Below are 18,813 nucleotides of genomic sequence, written 5' to 3'. Positions count from 1 at the left end.
GCCCTGATGGTTTCCCAACTTGGTGATGGATTAAAACTCCATTATCTATTACCCACAGTCACTTTTTTAGCCCTACATTAATATTATTCTCTTTTGTCTCATTTATTCCATGTGAACTGAGTATATTATATGTATCAGGTATGGTGCTGATATCAAACCAATGAAAATCTGTTAAAAAATATAAGCCCAGCTGGGACATATGAAATATATTATTGAATTGAAAGTTTTGTTGTGTAGTTTTTCTTATCTGCTGTATGCTAAATAGAATTGCTATAAATGTTTCCAGTCACATGCCAATTTTGTTCAAGTATCCTTAACACAAAGATGTAGTTGAAGTTGAAGAGGTTATCAACAGAGAATGACCATAAATGACCTAATTTTATCAGATAGTAAAGCACAGACATTTCAATAGCACAGCTTTGGAAAGTAACATTTTCTGTAATAGGCGTATAATAGCTGTAAAATAAATTGAAACCAGTGATAAAATAAAATATAAACTTGAAATAAAATGAAATCCTACTTGTTAATATTCAAGGTATAAGTTATGATTCTTTTTAAAAAAGGTAAGTGTAATTTGGTTTTATTCAAAGTCTACGTGGTTCATCTTTGTGACACAAAAGGGATGCATCTACTGTTTTTCTGAAATACTTAGTTTGGAACTTTATTTTGATAGAGAAAGAAGTAACTTCCTGCCTTTCCAGGAAGAAATACTTTCAATTAATTACGTTATAAGAAGTCATAGTTTTTTTACAAAATTAAGATAGCCCAGAATACAATATTTTTATCTTAACCTGTTAAACCTGACAAAGCAAAATATCTCTACATTCTCACTGCTATAATGCTCTAAGGGTCTTTACACTCTTAGGAAAAAAAGGTATCCTACTGTTGCACCTTGACATATCACAAAATCTGGTGGAAGGTGTAATTTATAACACCAACCATATGAACTCAAGAGTTCTAAGACCCCATGGTTCCCATGAAGCATAGACAGTTTTATTTGTACAACATAGTTGGCATTTCTCATGAGCCATGTGAAAGCTCAAATGGTATCATAAATTTTAAAAGTCCAGACTTAAATATGACATGGTTGATGACCTCTTTCTACCTTATTCAGCTTCTAGCATCATTGGGAGTTAAACACTCTAAATATATAGAGAACTTTTTTCAAGAGTTCATATTCAGTAACCATTAACATTAACAAAAACCAGGCTGTCATCATTTCTAATTTACTAAATGTCATTTCAGGTTGAAGGTGATTTTTTTCCTCAGCGAGGCTGTCAGAATGTCATGTTTGTGCTTTGTTTGATTTACAGGATTTTGGATCGCTATGTTCAGGAGCAAATTCCTGGTTCCAAGGTTGTGGTAGAGAACGTTGGAGCTCGCCGGCATGGCGATGCCTTTTCTCTAGAAGATTACACAAAGTGTGACTTGACTGTCTATGCAATCGACCCCCAAACCAACAGAGCCATCGACAGACATGAGCTTTTTAAGTGAGTATTTTTATTGTCTGTAACAGCTTTATGGTTACAGTATCACCCATAGATAATCCTGATTTAAGGATATAAGTAAATAGTTTAAAACCCATCAGATTTTTCTTGAAAGTGAAGTGTAATCAAAACAAAAGAAAAAAAATCTAAGAAACAATACCTAGGGTACTCACGCCTAGAATTTTTAAGTCTAAGTATGAGATAAAGTGACTTCGGGGGATCTGTTCTCCTTGAGATGTCTGAGGATCCATTATGCTTAAGAGCAAGAAGCAGTTCACCAAGATCACCTTGCATCGGCTTCCACTCTTGCTCCAAGACCCTGCTCTTTGAGAGGAAAGCACAGATCCCTTCTTAAAGTGGCAAGTTGCCTGCAATGATGTCAGTAGGCTTGAATTTTCAGAACAAGCCTAGCTCTCTTCACGGTCTTATTGAATAGGCAAAAATTAACATCTGATTTTTCCCTTGACTTGGGGGTAGAGAACAGAGGAGATAATCACTTCCACCGAAGTCCATGTGACATTTCTTCCAGGTATGAATTTGAATATTTGAGTTTTAAATCCTTTAAAAATAAGGAATATACAAAATCTTAAACAAAACCCTGCTACATATTCTCCTTTGGAAATTATTCTAGAACAGCTTTAGTTGTTGTTGTTAGTTTCTCCTTTACTCTAGTGACATCTAGTGTCCAAAAGATTATTGGCATGTAATTCTTACCTAAAAACATGTTTTGCAGTAAAAAATACATATTGATATATAATCATATATATATATTCTAAATATTCAGAGATGTGTGTATATATATACACATAATCTCCAAAATCCATTATTTCAGAATTTAGTTTTTCTATGTCTCTCTATATAATAAACATCATGCAAATAAATATATGCATATACAAATTTACATGCATATATCCATATATGGGTGCATGTTTTTATTTAGTAAACATCTATTTACCCATTTATTTATTAAAACTCATAAATTCTGAATTTAGTTTTACTTTATATCTGTTCGTCAACAAAATTTCACTACTATTTTAGCAATGAAATAGTGATTTAGTATCAACTTAATTTCTTAAAAAGCCATAGTTATTAAGTATTAATAATTAAGTATGTATGATTAATTTATATATAATAGATATTTGGGTGATATGCAAGAGAGTATATTAATCACTATGAAGAAATACAGATTACTGAAGCAATGGCTTCTTCTCAGGTTTTAGACTCACCATCCAAATGAAGGAGCATTTAGGTCTACTAAGACAATAATTGCTTACTTTATTAATTTAAAAAATTATTTAGAAATATACATTAAAAGTAATTTTTATATTCTTTCGATTGTCATTATTAACATTTATTTAAATCTATCTGCATTCTTTTTTTAAAATTTATTTATTTTTGGCTATGTTGGGTCTTCGTTGCTGCACACGGGCTTTCTCTAATTGTGTCGACGGGCTTCTCATTGCGGTGGCTTCTCTTGTTGTGGAGCACGGGCTCTAGGCACATAGGCTTCAGTAGTTGTGGCACGCAGGCTCTGTAGTTGTGGCTCACAGGCTCTAGAGTGCAGGTTCAGTAGTAGTGGCACACAGCTTAGTTGCTCTGCGGTATGTGGGATATTCCCGGACCAGGGCTCAAACCCCGTGTCCCCTGCATTGGCAGGCGGATTCTTAACCACTGCGCCACCAGGGAAGCCCTGCATTCTTTTTTATATACACTGGTTTTATTTTAAAATATGATGATAGATTGTTCAAATTTAAGGTGCTTTCCTAAATTTAAAAATATCTATTTTCTCTAGGCTGACAGCCTGGCTCTAAAGAGCAAAATAATGGTGATTATAATTTGAATTGTACTTGTAAATATTTTAGAGATAAAAGATTTGGAAACTGAAGCCAATTTGGTTTCAACTGACACTGTGAAGTACAAGATAAACATTCTTCATTCTATTAAGTTTTCCAAAACCTAGATTATATTGTGAAAAGTAGAGTTCTAAATTCAACTGAATAACTATTATAGCCAAGAAAAAAGGAAAAAAAATATAGAATAACTATAAATTTTAAAAAATTATATTGAGGAGAGGATGGAATAGCCATGAAGTATTAAAAATTTTGCCTTAGCGGTCTTCACCTTGAACTGTTAGCTGAGAACACTGGTCTAATTTAAACCCTAGAATTGTTCTTTGAAATATTTTGTAATGAGATTATATAGATATATTTCAAAATGCAAGGTTGAGATGCATAGATATTATTATCAGATACTATTACCTATTCTGAAGTTATAAAAGTTTTTGTATATTTAGTTTTAACACTGAACAAATATACTAGAACATTGATTGTTGCCTAATGCCCAGACCAGTGGAAATAGGATTATCCTCTCAATTTCTCCTTATGCTAAAATCTAAGCTTCTGAGACTGTTAGAATTTTTAGGGCAAAGATTTAGAAACAAAAAAGATACTTCCTCCAAGGAGTTCACTAAGATATTTAAAAATTGATTTAACAATATCAAAAAAATGTAAAAACTTTATAAGTGCATAGAGAAGACTGGAATGGCTTTACAACTCATTAATTACATATTTTGTTTCACAAGGTTATGAGTATGTTGATGATTTTGGGATATGTGAATTGCTTAGATTTTCTACAATAAGTGTATATTACTTTTATTTCCTTTTATTCTTCTTGTGGTTCTTTGAGCATCTTTAATCTGCATTTTTGGGGGGTTTTGTTGTTGCTGTTTTCATTTCTGGAATATTCCTAGACAATATATATTCAAATATTTCTTATACCCTGTTTTTTCTTTACCTTTTCTGGGACTCCAATTAAAATTTTTTTTTCTCATAGCTTTTGGATGCTTTGTTCTTATTCCTCTCCCCTCCCCCAACATTCTTATCACTTTGTGGGTTTTTTTCAGCTAAAAGTACTATTTTGTTTTTTTATTGTTTTAACTAATTTATTTTTTAACATCTTTATTGGAGTATAGTTGCTTTACAATGTTGTGCCAGTTTCTGCTGTATCACAAAGTGAATCAGCTATATGTATACATATCCCCTCCCTCTTGCACCTCCCTCCCACCCACCCTATCCCACCCCTCTAGGTGGACACAAAGCACTGAGCTGATCCCCCTGTGCTATGCGGCTGCTTCCCACTAGCTATCTATCTTACATTTGGTAGTGTATATATCTCCGTGCCACTCTCTCATTTTGTCCCAGCTTACACTTCTCAATCCCCGTGTACTCAAGTCCATTCTCTACATCTGCGTCTTTATTCTTGTCCTGTCCCTAGGTTCTTCAAAACTATTTTTTTTTAGATTCCATATATATGTATTATCATACGATATTTGTTTTCCTCTTTCTGGCTTACTTCACTCTGTATAACAGTCTCTAGGTCCTTCCACCTCACTACAGATAACTCAATTTCATTTCCTTTTATGGCTGAGTAATATTCCATTGTATATATGGGATACATATATACACATGTATGTATATATGTGCCACATCTTCTTTATCCATTCATTTGTCGATTGACACTTAGGTTGCTTCCATGTCCTGGCTATTATAAATACAGCTGCAATGAACATTGTGGTACATGACTCTTTTTGAATTATGGTTTTCTGAGGCTATATGCCCAGTAGTGGGACTGCTGGCTCGTTTGTTAGTTCTATTTTTAGTTTTTTAAGGAACCTCCATACTGTTCTCCATAGTAGCTGTATCAATTTACATTCCCACCAACAGTGCAAGAGGCTTCTCTTTTCTCCACACACTCTCCAGCATTTATGTTTGTAGATTTTTTGATGATGGACATTCTGACCGGTGTGAGGTGATACCTCATTGTAGTTTTGATTTGCATTTCTCTAATGATTAGTGATGTTAACCATCCTTTCACGTGTTTGTTGGCAATCTGTATATCTCCATTGGAGAAATGTCTATTTAGGTCTTCTGCCCATTTTTGGATTGGGTTGTTTGTTTTTTGATATTGAGCTGCATGAGCTGCTTGTATATTTTGGAGATTAATCCTTTGTTGCTTTGTTTGCAAATATTTTCTCTCATTCTGAGGGTTGTCTTTTGGTCTTGTTTATGGTTTCCTTTGCTGTGCAAAAGCTTTTAAGTTTCATTAGGTCCCGTTTGTTTATTTTTGTTTTTATTTCCATTTCTCTAAGGTGGGTCAAAAAGAATCTTGCTGTGATTTATGTCATAGAGTGTTTTGCCTATGTTTTCCTCTAAGAGTTTTATGGTGTCTGGCCTTAAATTTAGGTCTTTAATCCATTTTGAGTTTATTTTTGTGTATGGTGTTAGGGAATGTTCCAATTTCATTCTTTTACATGTAGCTATCCAGTTTTCCTAGCACCACTTATTGAAGAGGCTGTCTTTTCTCCATTGTATATTCTTGCCTCCTTTATCAAAGATAAGGTGACCATATGTGCGTGGGTTGATCTCTCAGCTTTCTATCCTGTTCCATTGATCTATATTTCAGATTTTGTGCAAGTACCATACTGTCTTGATTACTGTAGCTTTGTTGTATAGTCTGAAGTCAGGGAGCCTGATTCCTCCAGCTCCGTTTTCTCAAGATTGCTTTGGCTATTCGGAGTCTTTTGTGTTTTCATACAAATTGTGAAATTTTTTGTTCTAGTTCTGTAAAAAATGTCATTGGTAGTTTGATAGGGATTGCACTGAATCTGTAGATTGCTTTGGGGAGTATAGTCATTTTCACAATGATGATACTTCCAATCCAAGAACATGGTATATCTCTCCATCTGTTTGTATTGTATTTAATTTCTTTCATCAGTGTCTTGTAGTTTTCTGCATACAGGTCTTTTGTCTCCTTACATAGGTTTATTCCTAGGTATTTTATTCTTTTTGTTGCATTGGTACATGGGAGTGTTTCCTTCATTTCTCTTTCAGAGTTTTCATCATTAGTGTATAGGAATGCAAAAGATTTCTGTGCATTAATTTTGCATGCTGCTAGTTTACCAAATTCATTGGTTAGCTCTAGTAGTTTTCTGTTAGAGTCTTTAGGATTCTTTATGTATAGTATCATGTCATCTGCAAAGAGTGAAAATTTTACTTCTTCTTTTTCTAATCTGGATTCCTTTTATTTCTTTCTCTTCTCTGATTACTGTTTGTAAAACTTCCAAAATAGTGGTGAGAGTGGGCAAACTTGTCTTGTTCCTGATCTTAGTGGAAATGGTTTCATGTTTTCACCATTGAGAATGAAGTTGGCTGTGGGTTTGTCATATATGGCCTTTATTATGTTGAGATAGCTTCCCTCTGTGCCTATTTTCTGGAAGTTTTTATCTTAAATGGGTGTTGAATTTTGTTGAAAGCTTTTTCTGCATCTATTGAGATGATCATATGATTTTTATCTTTCAGTTTGTTAATATGTTGTATCACATTGATTGATTTGTGTATATTGAAGAATCCTTGCATTCCTGGAATAAACTCCACTTGATCATGGTGTATGATCCTTTTAATGTGCTGTTGGATTCTGTTTGCTAGCATTTTGTTGAGGATTTTTGCATCCATGCTCATCAGTGACATTGGCCTGTAGTTTTCTTTTTTTGTGACATCTTTGTCTGGTTTTGGTATCAGGGTGATGGTGACCTTGTAGAATGAGTTTGGGGGTGTTCTTCCCTCTGCTCTATTTTGAAGAGCTTGACAGGGTTAGGTGTTAGCTCTTCTCTAAATGTTTGATTGAATTCACCTGTGAAGCCATCTGGTCCTGGGCTTGTGTCTGTTGGAAGCTTTTTAATCACAGTTTCAATTTCATTGCTTGTGATTGTTCTGTTTATATTTTCTATTTCTTCCTGGTTGAGTCTCCGGAAGGTTGTGCCTTTCTAAGAATTTGTCCATTTCTTCCAGGTTGTCCATTTTATTAGCATATTGTTGCTTGTAATAATCTCTCATGATCCTTTGCATTTCTGCAGTGTCAGTTGCTACTTCTCCCTTTTCATTGCTACTTCTATTGATTTGAGTCTTTTCCCTTTTTTTCTTGAAGAGTCTGGCTAATGCTTTATCAATTTTGTTTATCTTCTGAAAGAACCAGCTTTTAGTTTTATTGATCTTTTCTATCATTTCCTTCATTTCTTTTCATTTATTTCTGATCTAATCTTTATGATTTCTTTCCTTCTGCTAACTTTGGGGGTTTTTTTGTTCTTGTTTCTCTAATTGATTTAGGTGTAAGTTTAGGTTGTCTATTTGAGATTTTTCTTGTTTCTTGAGGTAGGATTGTATTGCTGTAAACTTCCCTCTTTGAACTGCTTTTGCTGCATCCCATAGGTTTTGGGTCATCATGTTTTCATTTTCATTTGTTTCTAGGTATTTTTTGATTTCCTCTTTGATTTCTTCAGTGATCTCTTGGTCATTTAGTCGTGTTACTTAGCCTCCATGTGTTTGTATTTTTTACAGATTTTTACCTATAATTGATATCTAGTCTCATAGTGTTGTGGTCAGAAAAGATACTTGATATGATTTCAATTTTCTTAAATTTACCAAGGCTTGATTTGTGACCCAAGATATGATCTATCCTGGAGAATGTTCTATGAGCACTTGAGAAAAAAGTGTATTCTGTTGTTTTTGGATGGAGTGTCCTATAAATATCAATTAAGTCCATCTTGTTTAATGTATCATTTAAAGCTTATGTTTCCTTATTTTCATTTTGGATGATCTGTCCATTGGTGAAAGTGGGGTGTTAAAGTCCCCTACTGTGATTGTGTTACTGTCGATTTCCCCTTTTATGGCTGTTAGCATTTGCCTTATGTATTGAGGTGCTCCTATGTTGGGTGCATAAATACTTACAATTGTTATATTTTCTTCTTGGATTGATCCCTTCATCATTATGTAGTGTCCTTCTTTGTCTCTCCTAATAGTCTTTATTTTAAAGTCTATTTTGTCTGATATGAGAATTCCTACTCCAGCTTTCTTTCGATTTCCATTTGTATGGAATATCTTTTTCCATCCCCTCACTTCCAGTCTGTATGTGTCCCTAGGTATGAAGTGAGTCTCTTGTAGACAGCATATATATGGGTCTTGTTTTTGTATCTATTCAGCCAGTCTATGTCTTTTGCTTGGAGCGTTTAATGCATTTACATTTAAGGTAGCTATCAATATGTATGTTCCTATTACCATTTTCTTAATTGTTTTGGGTTTATTATTGTAGGTCTTTTCCTTCTCATGTGTTTCCTGCCTAGAGAAGTTCCTTTCGCATTTGTTGTAAAGCTGGTTTGGTGGTGTTGAATTCTCTTACCTTTGCTTGTCTGTAAAGGTTTTAATTTCTCCATCAAATCTGAATGAGATCCTTGCTGAGTATAGTAATCTTGGTTGTAGGTTTTTCCTTTTCATCTCTTTAAATGTGTCCTGCCTGTCCCTTCTGGCTTGCAGAGTTTCTGCTGAAAGATCAGCTGTTAACCTTATGGGGATTCCCTTGTGTGTTATTTTTTGTTTTTCCCTTGCTGCTTTTAATATGTTTTCTTTGTATTTAATTTTTGATAGTTTGATTAATATGTGTGTTGTCATGTTTCTCCTTGGATTTATCCTTTATGGGACTCAATGCACTTCCTTTGCTTGACTATTTCCTTTCCATATTAGGGAAGTTTTCAACTATAATCTCTTCAAATATTTTCTCAGTCCCTTTTTTTTTTCTCTTCTTCTTCTGGGACCCCTATTAATCAAATGTTGGTGCATTTCCTGTTGTCCCAGAGGTCTTTGGGACTGTCCTCAATTCTTTTCATTCTTTTGTGTTTATTCTGCTCTGTGGTAGTTATTTCTACTATTTTATCTTCTGGGTCACTTATCTGTTCTTCTGCCTCAGTTATTCTGGTATTGATTGCTTCTAGAGAATTTTTAATTTCATTTATTGCATTGTTTATCATTGTTTGTTTGCTCTTTAGTTCTTCTAGTTCCTTGTTAAACGTTTCTTGTATTTTCTCCATTCTATTTCCAACATTTTGTATCATCTTTACTATCATTACTCTGAATTCTTTTTCAGGTAGACTGCCTATTTCCTCTTCTTTTGTTTGGTCTGGTGGATTTTTATCTTGCTCCTTCATCTGCTGCATGTTTCTCTGTCTTCTAATTTTGCTTAACCTCCTGTGTTTGGGGTCTCCTTTTCACAAGCTGCATGTTCGTAGTTCCCATTGTTTTAGTTGTCTGCCCGCAGTGGGTAAGTTTGGTTCGGTGTGTTGTGTAGGCTTCCTGGTGGAGGGGACTGGTGCCTGTGTTCTGGTGGATGAGGTTGGATATTGTCTCTCTGGTGGCGGGACTGCATCTGGTGGTGTGTTTTGGGGTGTCTGTGAACTTACTATGATTTTAGGGAGCCTCCCTGCTAATGTGTGGGTTTTTGTTCCTGTCTTGCTAGTTGTTTGGCATAGGGTGTCCAGCACTGTAGCTGGCTGGTCATTGAGTGGAGCTATGTGTAAGTGTTGAGATGGAGATCTCTGGGAGATATTACATGATATTACATGGTGCCGGGAGGTCTCTGGTGGACAAGTGTCCTGAACCCGGCTCTCCTACCTCAGAGGCTCAGGCCTGACCCCAGGCCAGAGCACCAAGACCCTGTCAGCCACATGACTTAGATGAAAAGGGAGGAAAGAAAAAGAAGGAAATAAAATAAAATAAATAAAATAAAATAGTTATTAAAATAAAAAATATTATTAAGAAATAAAAAAATAAGTAATAAAAAAAAGAAAGAAAGAAGAGAGCAACCAAACCAAAAAACAAATTCACCAATGATAACAAGCACTAAAAACTATACTAAAAAAAAAAACAAACGGACAGACCGAACCCTGGGACAAATGGTAAAAGCAAAGCTATACAGACCTAATGACAGAAAGAAGCATATACATACACACTCACAAAAAGAGAAAAAGGAAAATAAAATATATTTATATAACAAAAAGGAGGAAGAGAGCAACCAAATCAATAAATCTACCAATTATAATAAGCTTTAAGTACTAAACTAAGATAAACATAAAAACAGAAACAAATTAGATGCAGAAAGGAAACCCCAAGTCTACATTTGCTCCCAAAGTCCACTGCCTCAATTTTGGGATGATTCGTTGTCTATTCATGTATTCCACAGATGCAGGGCACATCAAGCTGACTCTGGAGATTTAATCCGCTGCTCCTGAGGCTGCTGGGAGAGATATCCCTTTCTCTTCTTTATTCTCACAGCTCCCAGGGGCTCAGCTTTGGATTTGGCCCCGCCTCTGCGCGTAGGTCGCCTGAGGGCATCTGTTCCCCACCCAGACAGGACGGGGTTAAAGCAGCAGCTGATTCGGGGGCTCTGGCTCACTCTGGACGGGGGGAGGGAGGGGTACGGAATGTGGTGCGAGCCTGTGGTGGCAGATGCCAGCGTGACATTGCACCAGCCTGAGGCGCTCTCTGTGTTCTCCCAAGGAAGATGTCCCTGGATCACAGGACCCTGGCAGTGGCGGGCTACACAGGCTCCCGGGAGGGGAGGTGTGGATAGTGACCTGTGCTTGCACACAGGCTTCTTGGTGGCGGCAGAAGCAGCCTTAGCGTCTCATGCCCATCTCTGGGGTCCGCACTGATAGCCGCAGCTTGCCCCCATCTCTGCAGCTCATTTAGGCGGTGCTCTGAATCCCCCCTCCTCGCGCACCCTGAAACAATGGTTCCTTGCCTCTTGGGGAGTTTCAGACTTTTTCCCGGACTCCCTCCCAGCTATCTGTGGCGCAGTAGCCCCCTTCAGGCTGTGTTCACACAGCCAACCCCAGTCCTCTCCCTGGGGTCTGACCTCTGAAGCCGAGCCTCAGTTCCCAGCCCCTGCCCATCCTGGCAGGTGAGCAGACAAGCCTCTCAGGCTGGTGAGTGCTGGTCGGCACTGATCCTCTGTGAAGGAATCTCCGCTTTGCCCTCTGCACCATTGTTGCTGCGCTCTCCTCTGTGGCTCCAAAGCTTCGCCCCCCGGCCATCCCCCATCTCCACCAGTAAAGGGCCTTCCTAGTTTGTGGAAACTTTTCCTCCTTCACAGCTCCCTCCCAGAGGTGCAGGTCCCGTCCGTACCTATTCTTTTGTCTCTGTTTTTTCTTTTGCCCTACCCAGGTACCTGGGGATTTTCTTGCCTTTTGGGAAGTCTGAGGTCTTCTGCCAACATTCAGTAGGTGTTCTGTAGGAGTTGTTCCACATGTAGATGTATTTTTGATGTATTTGTGGGGAGGAAGGTGAGCTCTACATCTTACTCCCCTGCCATCTTGAAGGTCCCTCCCTCTTTGTGTTTTAGTTTGAATAAATTCTGCTGCCCTGTTTTCAAGTTCACTGATTCGTCTATGTTAGCCTATTGATAAGCTCATTGAAGGAATTCTTCATCTTCATATCTTTTTAAAAAATTCTTGCATTTCCATTTGGTTCTTACAGTTTCTACCACTTTACTGAGTTTCTCCATCATTTCAGGCATGTTTTCTGCCTTACTAGTAGATCCTGTAAAATATTAATCAGAGTTTTATCAAAGTCCCTATGTGACGGTTCCAATATCTGGGTTACCTCTGTGTCTGGTCTATTGCTTTCTTTATCTTTCAGCAGTTCCTGAATGCCTGTGACACAGAAAGGGTTTCTCTCCATTCTCTTAACTCTCCCGATGTAGTAAATGGCTCTTGCTTATTGCTTGGTTCTACTCTAAGGGTGAGAATGAGACAATGAGAGGTTGGGGGATTCTGTTTTCCTTGTCTAGCCGGTGTGCCTAGGATTTGGGGTGGGGCTTTCTCAGCTTTTCTTCCATGCCTTCCCATGGCATCCATACTCTGCTTCATATTTGTGGAGGTTCTTGGGTGTAAGAGAGTTCCCTGCCCCTCCCCAACCAGTAGTAGACCTCTACTTTGCAGGGTCTTAGGCCCAAGAGAGCTCCTTCTCCTCCCCCAGATGGGGTGGATTTTGCTCATAGCTCTTCTCCAGAAGCAGTGGACCTTTACTTGAGCCTTAGGGACGGGAGTACTTCCTCCCTCTCTCTCTATATGGCTCTTGCTTTATGTGAGATACAGGTCCAGAAAATTGCAGAGCACCCCAGCCTTAGCTGATTACTGCCTATATCCCTGCACTATGAAGAGGATTTCTCTGGTCTCCTGCCCTGTACCCAATCTATCTTATGGTGGGCCATGGAAAAGAGTTTGTGAGTGAGTGCACACCCCCACTTGTGTTTGTGGGTCACTTATTCTATCTAACCTTACATGCTGATACACACTTAGCTTTTAAGCATTTATTAAAAATTTAGCTGGTTTGTTTTATTTGAATTTATGGTACCTACTCTTGGCTTGTTCTGAGAAAGGTGAGACAATACATGGTCTCATCCCACTGTTGGAGGAAATTGTCACTCTTTGGAATTTGGTTTTATGCTTGCAAAAAAATTTATGATTTTAATGTTATTTGACTTTCCCTTCATTAGGGTGGGTGCCACATTCTCTTAAGGCTTTCTGCCTTCTGAGCAGAAACAGACCATACTATTTTCAAGCAAAACTTAATTAAATTTAAAAATGAGCAAATACAATTTTAGCTTGTACACTTAATAGTCCAGTCTGCTTAAAATTAGTCTGTCCAGATAGTAAATGATAGATAAAGAAGAAGGAGAGAAAGCTGATATATTCTATAAACTGCATTTAAAAGTACAGTGTTAAAGGGCTTCCCTGGTGGCGCAGTGGTTGGGAATCCACCTGCCGATGCCCCGGTCTGGGAGGATCCCGCGTGCCGTGGAGCGGCTGGGCCCGTGAGCTATGGCCGCTGGGCCTGCACGTCCAGAGCCTGTGCTCCGCAACGGGAGAGGCCACAGCGGTGAGAGGCCTGCGTACCGCAAAAAAAAAAAAAAAAAAAAAAAAAAAAGTACAATGTTAAAAAATACTTTAAAATAAATCTAACTACCTCTGATAAAACTTCTTTCAACTTACTAAGTCCAGAAAAAAAATTCAACATACTGAAAATTCAAATAATTGGAAAACTAAATGTTAGAATTTAGTTAAAATAATTGTGGAACTGTATAGAGGAAATAGTGGTCCACCCTTGATTTGTTTTATTAAGAAGAACAACCTTATCCAAGTGGAATGAATGTGGGCAGATATGTTAACCATTGCCAATTCTGTAAACCTGTTTCAGAGACGCACATTATTTACTGACAAAGGAAATAGGCAGTTGCCCCTCCACTGTTTAGGTGTGTGCTTTTGTGAAGTACAGAATACATTCTCCTGCTCACCCTCCCCTTTATTTCTACATCCATATGTACATTGAAACACTGAAATCCTCAAGGTAAAATGCAGAGTGATCTGTAGTTATACATTGTACTTTGAAAGTTGTGTTCAAGTGAATGGAGCCAGGGATACCTGTTTGCATGTGCTCCATCAGTTGGGTGAATCAGAAGACATGGAATTGGCTTAGGAATTTACCTCATGTCAGGAAAACAGAACAGTAATTAATTAATGTTGGCTAAATACTAGGAAGGGGTCTGTTCACCTCACCCTTAGACTTGAAAAGCATTTTAACCAGCAGCTAAGTAGACTATGGATGAGAATAAAGAGAAAATCACATTTCTTTATTGATATTGAATCTGACAGCTTTATCTCCTTTCTAAATAAGTAAGCAAGGTGAAAAATGGGATCAGTAATAAATACTGAAAAACAAAATAAAAGAAATAACACCCTGATAACTCAGAGGTAGACTATAGCTCTGGAAATAATTCTCTTACAGAAACCACTAGAAAACAGTTTAGTATTTTCTGTAGAAAACAAGACCGTATAAGACAAATGGTGTATGTGTTTTGCATGCCCTGAATCCTTACCTGCTTCTGGTAAAAAATGCTCCACAAAAGAATAGTGAGGATTGACCTTCTCCAACATGGTGGTGGGCTTTTTGTTTTGTTTTGTTTTGATTTTAGCCATGTGGCATGTAGGATCTTCGTTCCCTGACCAGGGATTGAACGCATGCCCCCTGCAGTGGCATCTTAACCACTGGACCACTAGGGAAGTCCCTGGTGGTGGGCTTTGATGAAGTGCTTTCCCCTCAGGCCATTTGGAGTATGCCTTTCCTCTGCTCACATTGAGTAGGTGTGGGTTAGTGCACATTCACGAGAAGGTCAATTAGATTTCATCTCAAGGATTTACATGGATGTTAGGAGACAGTAGAGCTCTTAGTCCTGAAATCAGAAAAAGTATAAAACAAAAGCCTGAAGTTTCTTGGGGCTAATTTTTCGATCTTAGGAAGAAATTCTCCTAAAATCCATTGACTATCTGGATTCAACCTTGCCTAGAATGAAAAAGCATCTGAAAAATAAACTGGCAAAATGAAGTATAAACATAAGAAGTTCACAGCATATTATAGAAAAGAAAAAAATAATCATAACAGAAGTCAGAATATATTTAGAGGACAATCAAGATACAACCTGATAATTGCATGTATCTCTGAGGTAAAAATGTAATTAAAATATTTCATTACATTACAGGTGAAATGAATGAAAATGTTGTCATATGTCCTCGAAAAGTACCTGAGTATGTTTTAAAACTATTGAAACAAAAAAAAAAAGACTTAATCGTAAAGGAATAAAAATTAGATAAGCCTTATACATCCCACCTGCATGATGAAATGCCAAAAATCAATGGGATCAAATCCACAGTATTTTAAGGAAAATGTTATGACTTAAGAATCTTGGCCTAGGCAAGTTGTTTTGCATATATACAGCAAAAAAGAAAGATATTCTAGATCAGTTATGGATTCAAAAGCTATCAACTCTTCTAGTAAACAATTACTTATGATTACCGAAATTGAGAAATAAAACAAAATGAAGATCTAAATAATGGAGTTATTGTAGCGTAAAAAGACTAATAAATCTTCCTTTAGGTGGTTTGGATATCAAATAGAATCCAGTAGGAATCCAATAGAATTGTGATCCGTGGATACACATGATAGGAATAAATTTTCCCTGCAATTAATGATCTTCCTCTGCTTCTGATCCTTCCCAGTTTCTAATGATACAGTTCTTGTGACATAACTCTTATCTGTACTTCATTTGGAATTTCTTACTTTATCTGATAAACAATTCAAACAAAGTGTTTTAAATTCTATTCCAATCTAGAACTTAGAACAATGGGTAAAACTTTATTACACTTCTTAATGTATCTGAAAATGGCCTGGAAAAATTGATATAAAAAGTATATTTTCATCTCCAAAAGCATATTCGTAAAAAAACAAGGAAAGCATCCTAACTGCCTTAAGTTATAGCATGAAAACTTAAATGAAAAACTGTGCAGCTTTAAAACTAAAATTGAGTTACTTGAGCCATTAGGTTTCCTAAATTGGAAGATTAATAAACTATCCAGTGGAATTCATATCTGATATCAAGCATCTCTTTGTTTTTTTCTCTATGGAAGCTATGAACAGTATGTTTAACTAGATTTAAAGTCAGCATGATCACTTGGAAAATTAGAATAAAAAGTATTCAAAGGGATGAAATAGCCTGTAAAATGCACAAGCATAGCATTCTTTGGTTACCATTTGATGGTGAAACTTGGGGCCATTTAAATCTTTTCTTTCACATTTCTTTGTATTTTCCACATCTTCAGCATAAGTATGGTATTTTATATTAAGACATGTATTTCTAAAATATTTTCACTTTGTGTATGCTGTGTGGTTACAAGTATATAAAAATGTTTATTAATAGCAAAAAAAAAAAAAAGATTAGACTTGAGTACACCAAAATATTAGCAGTAGTAATCTTTGTATTGTGGGCATTTGAGTAATTTTGCCTTTTGAACTATTTTGTGTTTTTCAATTTTCTATAGCAAGACATTTCACCTTTATAGATAAAAGTCTTAAAAATTAAAAAAAATACCTAAGAAATATTGCGACTTTGTGGTTTTAAGAACATAATTGTTGCTTCAATATTATAGGATTTGTAAAGGATCATTTAAGTGTTTCTGGGGAATTTTGAAAAAAAAAATGCCTGCTAATTACAGCATAAAATATGTAAAAAAAATTGTTCAGTCTAATAGAATTAAGTAACAATTATTCCTTAATTCTCCTCCCCAACACAATGCTCATAGTTGGAATTGCATTATTTAGAGAACGGGTTTGCAAGAACTACTAGATTAAATTGACCACCAATTCCTGTCATCCTGACTACACTGATTTACTACCTGCATCATTTATTTAGTTTTCTGTTTCCAGGAAGAAAAAACTTTTTAATTTGTTCACTCCTAGCCCATAAAGGTATTTTGGTTTGAGATTTGAGAGTGTCAGTATTTAAGGTGGTGTGTTGAAACACAAAGATACACTATGAAGGCTTGGGTTGGTATCTCAGATTTGTTTCCCTAACTGTGTAGCTTTGTGGTCTGCAGGAAGTCAGTATTAAGGTTCTGTTTTACAGGACTACTTTGAGAACCAAAGGATATATAATGCAGGAATATATTTTTAAACTACACTAAATAATTTAGAATATTATATTTTATCCCACCCGAATAACTTAAAGTAAATAATCTCAACATAGTGATATAAATTTCAATGACATTGGTAATTATTTTCCCCCAGTCTGTAAGTGTATTAAGTAAGGGTCATTGTTATTAGTATCTTTGATATGTGAATATAGAGGCGTTACTCTTTTTTATTGGTCTTGCTTTTTATATATGCTTTTCTTATTCATAATAAGACTTCTGACTCAGCTTATGTTATAATTAAAGAAAATATTAAAAGGTATCACAAAAAATATTTTGTTTAAAAAAAAGCCTTTCGGGCTCCCCTGCTGGCGCAGTAGTTGGGGAGTCTGCCTGCCGATGCAGGGGATGCGGGTTCGTGCCCCGGTCCGGGAGGATCCCACGTGCCGCGGAGCGGCTGGGCCCGTGAGCCATGGCCGCTGGGCCTGCGCGTCCGGAGCCTATGCTCCGCGATGGGAGAGGCCGCGGCAGTGAGAGCCCTGCGTACCGCAAAAAATAAATAAATAAATAAATAAAAGCCTTTCTTTGTTAACATCATTGCTTTTACTGTTTAACAATAAAGATTTTTAGATGGCAAACTCCTCGATATCAATAAAGACTTTCAGCCGTATTACGGGGAAGGAGGACGCATTCTGGAGATCCGGCCTCCGGCGGCAGTAACCAGCATTAAGAAGCGAGGAGAAAGTCTAGGCTACACAGAAGGGGCCTTGCTGGCTCTGGCCTTCATCATCATCCTCTGCTGTATTCCTGCCGTCTTGGTGGTTTTGGTCAGCTACAGACAGTAAGTATTCATACATGCTGAACATGGAGAGTTCCTCAAGAAGGCATTATCAAAAAACTATCTCTGCTAAAATGGCTTTGTAGCTGTAAAATATTAAGGCTGCAGCCATTTTGGGAGTGCTGTATTTTTCTTGTACCAAATGACCTTCCTTTAAGGGAAAGCAATACAAACTTTCAAAACATTTGTCACAGATTGCTCAGTGTTCCTGTGCTCTTAAATATTCTTATCTGCTAGGAATATTAGGTTACCTCCTGTAGCTTTGTTTATGCTCTTCATCAGGTTAAGAGCCTTGCAGGAAAGGTACGAGGTATCCTGGGGCAAAGGCAGTGAAATGTCATATAGCGATAACCCAGTTCCAAAGGAAGGTCTGTAACCTAAATACATTGTCATGCTAGGTTTTTATCCGTATTGTTAAATTTACCTCTATGCAGATGATTACAATGTTTGAAAAAATCATTTAAAAATCATAGCACACAATATGTAATTTTCCATATGGTTTCTTCTTTCCTGGCTAGCCTTGCTAGAGCCTATACTGTAACATCTAACAGTATATTTTGGCTGTAGAGGCCTTACATTTCTCTGGTTCCTACAGGCAAATACATCCATTTAAAATATCTATATTTTTCTTGTTTAGGCTCTTCAAAGTAGTCAAGTAAATTTTTCCTAATTTAAACATCTATATTTAAAATAGTCTAGCGAGCTATTCTTTATTTGACACTAGGAATGAGGACCCTTTGTGATACAGGGCTGTACTTTAAGTATATCCCTATTGATGATGATTGGTGAAAAAATTGTGGAATAGGTTAAGAAGAGAGGTAACCCTGAAGGTGCCACAAAATGAAAGTAAATGACAAGACAGGAATCATAAGTCATATAAATTACTTGACATAAAAAACAGTAAGAAATAATGGTAGAACAGCTACTCACCATTTAAAATAAAAGGAAAGGACTGAAAAAGTCCTTATATATTCTTAAACTGTTATCTTTGTTGTGTAACACTGAGAATTTTCTTTTGAATTAAATAAGATAAGGTAATTCCAACCTGAAAGTTAAAAAGTACCCTCTACATGAAGATACTATAGGAATATTTTCCTTCACAAAACTAATGTGAAGTTGCAAATATAACATTTAGGTTGATATAT

General features: G+C 36.7%; 1 protein-coding gene across 7 annotated transcripts in view; it reads left to right on the top strand.

Annotated features, from left to right (window-relative positions):
- The window catches only part of PCDH15 (protocadherin related 15), a gene marked incomplete at both ends in the record, with an annotated part of 708,164 nt that overhangs the window by 665,866 nt on the left and 23,485 nt on the right, over positions 1-18,813 (top strand). For all 7 annotated transcript variants that reach the window (XM_082854334.1, XM_082854333.1, XM_082854332.1 and 4 more), the window contains 2 exons: positions 1,314-1,490; positions 17,453-17,671. In XM_082854334.1, the coding sequence (XP_082710460.1) occupies positions 1,314-1,490; positions 17,453-17,671 (396 nt within the window). The remainder of the gene's footprint in view (positions 1-1,313; positions 1,491-17,452; positions 17,672-18,813) is intronic.

This window comes from Leucopleurus acutus, assembly GCF_964270905.1.
Source record: "Leucopleurus acutus genome assembly, chromosome: 14".
Classification (NCBI taxonomy): Eukaryota; Metazoa; Chordata; class Mammalia; order Artiodactyla; family Delphinidae; genus Leucopleurus; species Leucopleurus acutus.
This window is presented reverse-complemented; position numbering and strand designations above follow the sequence as displayed.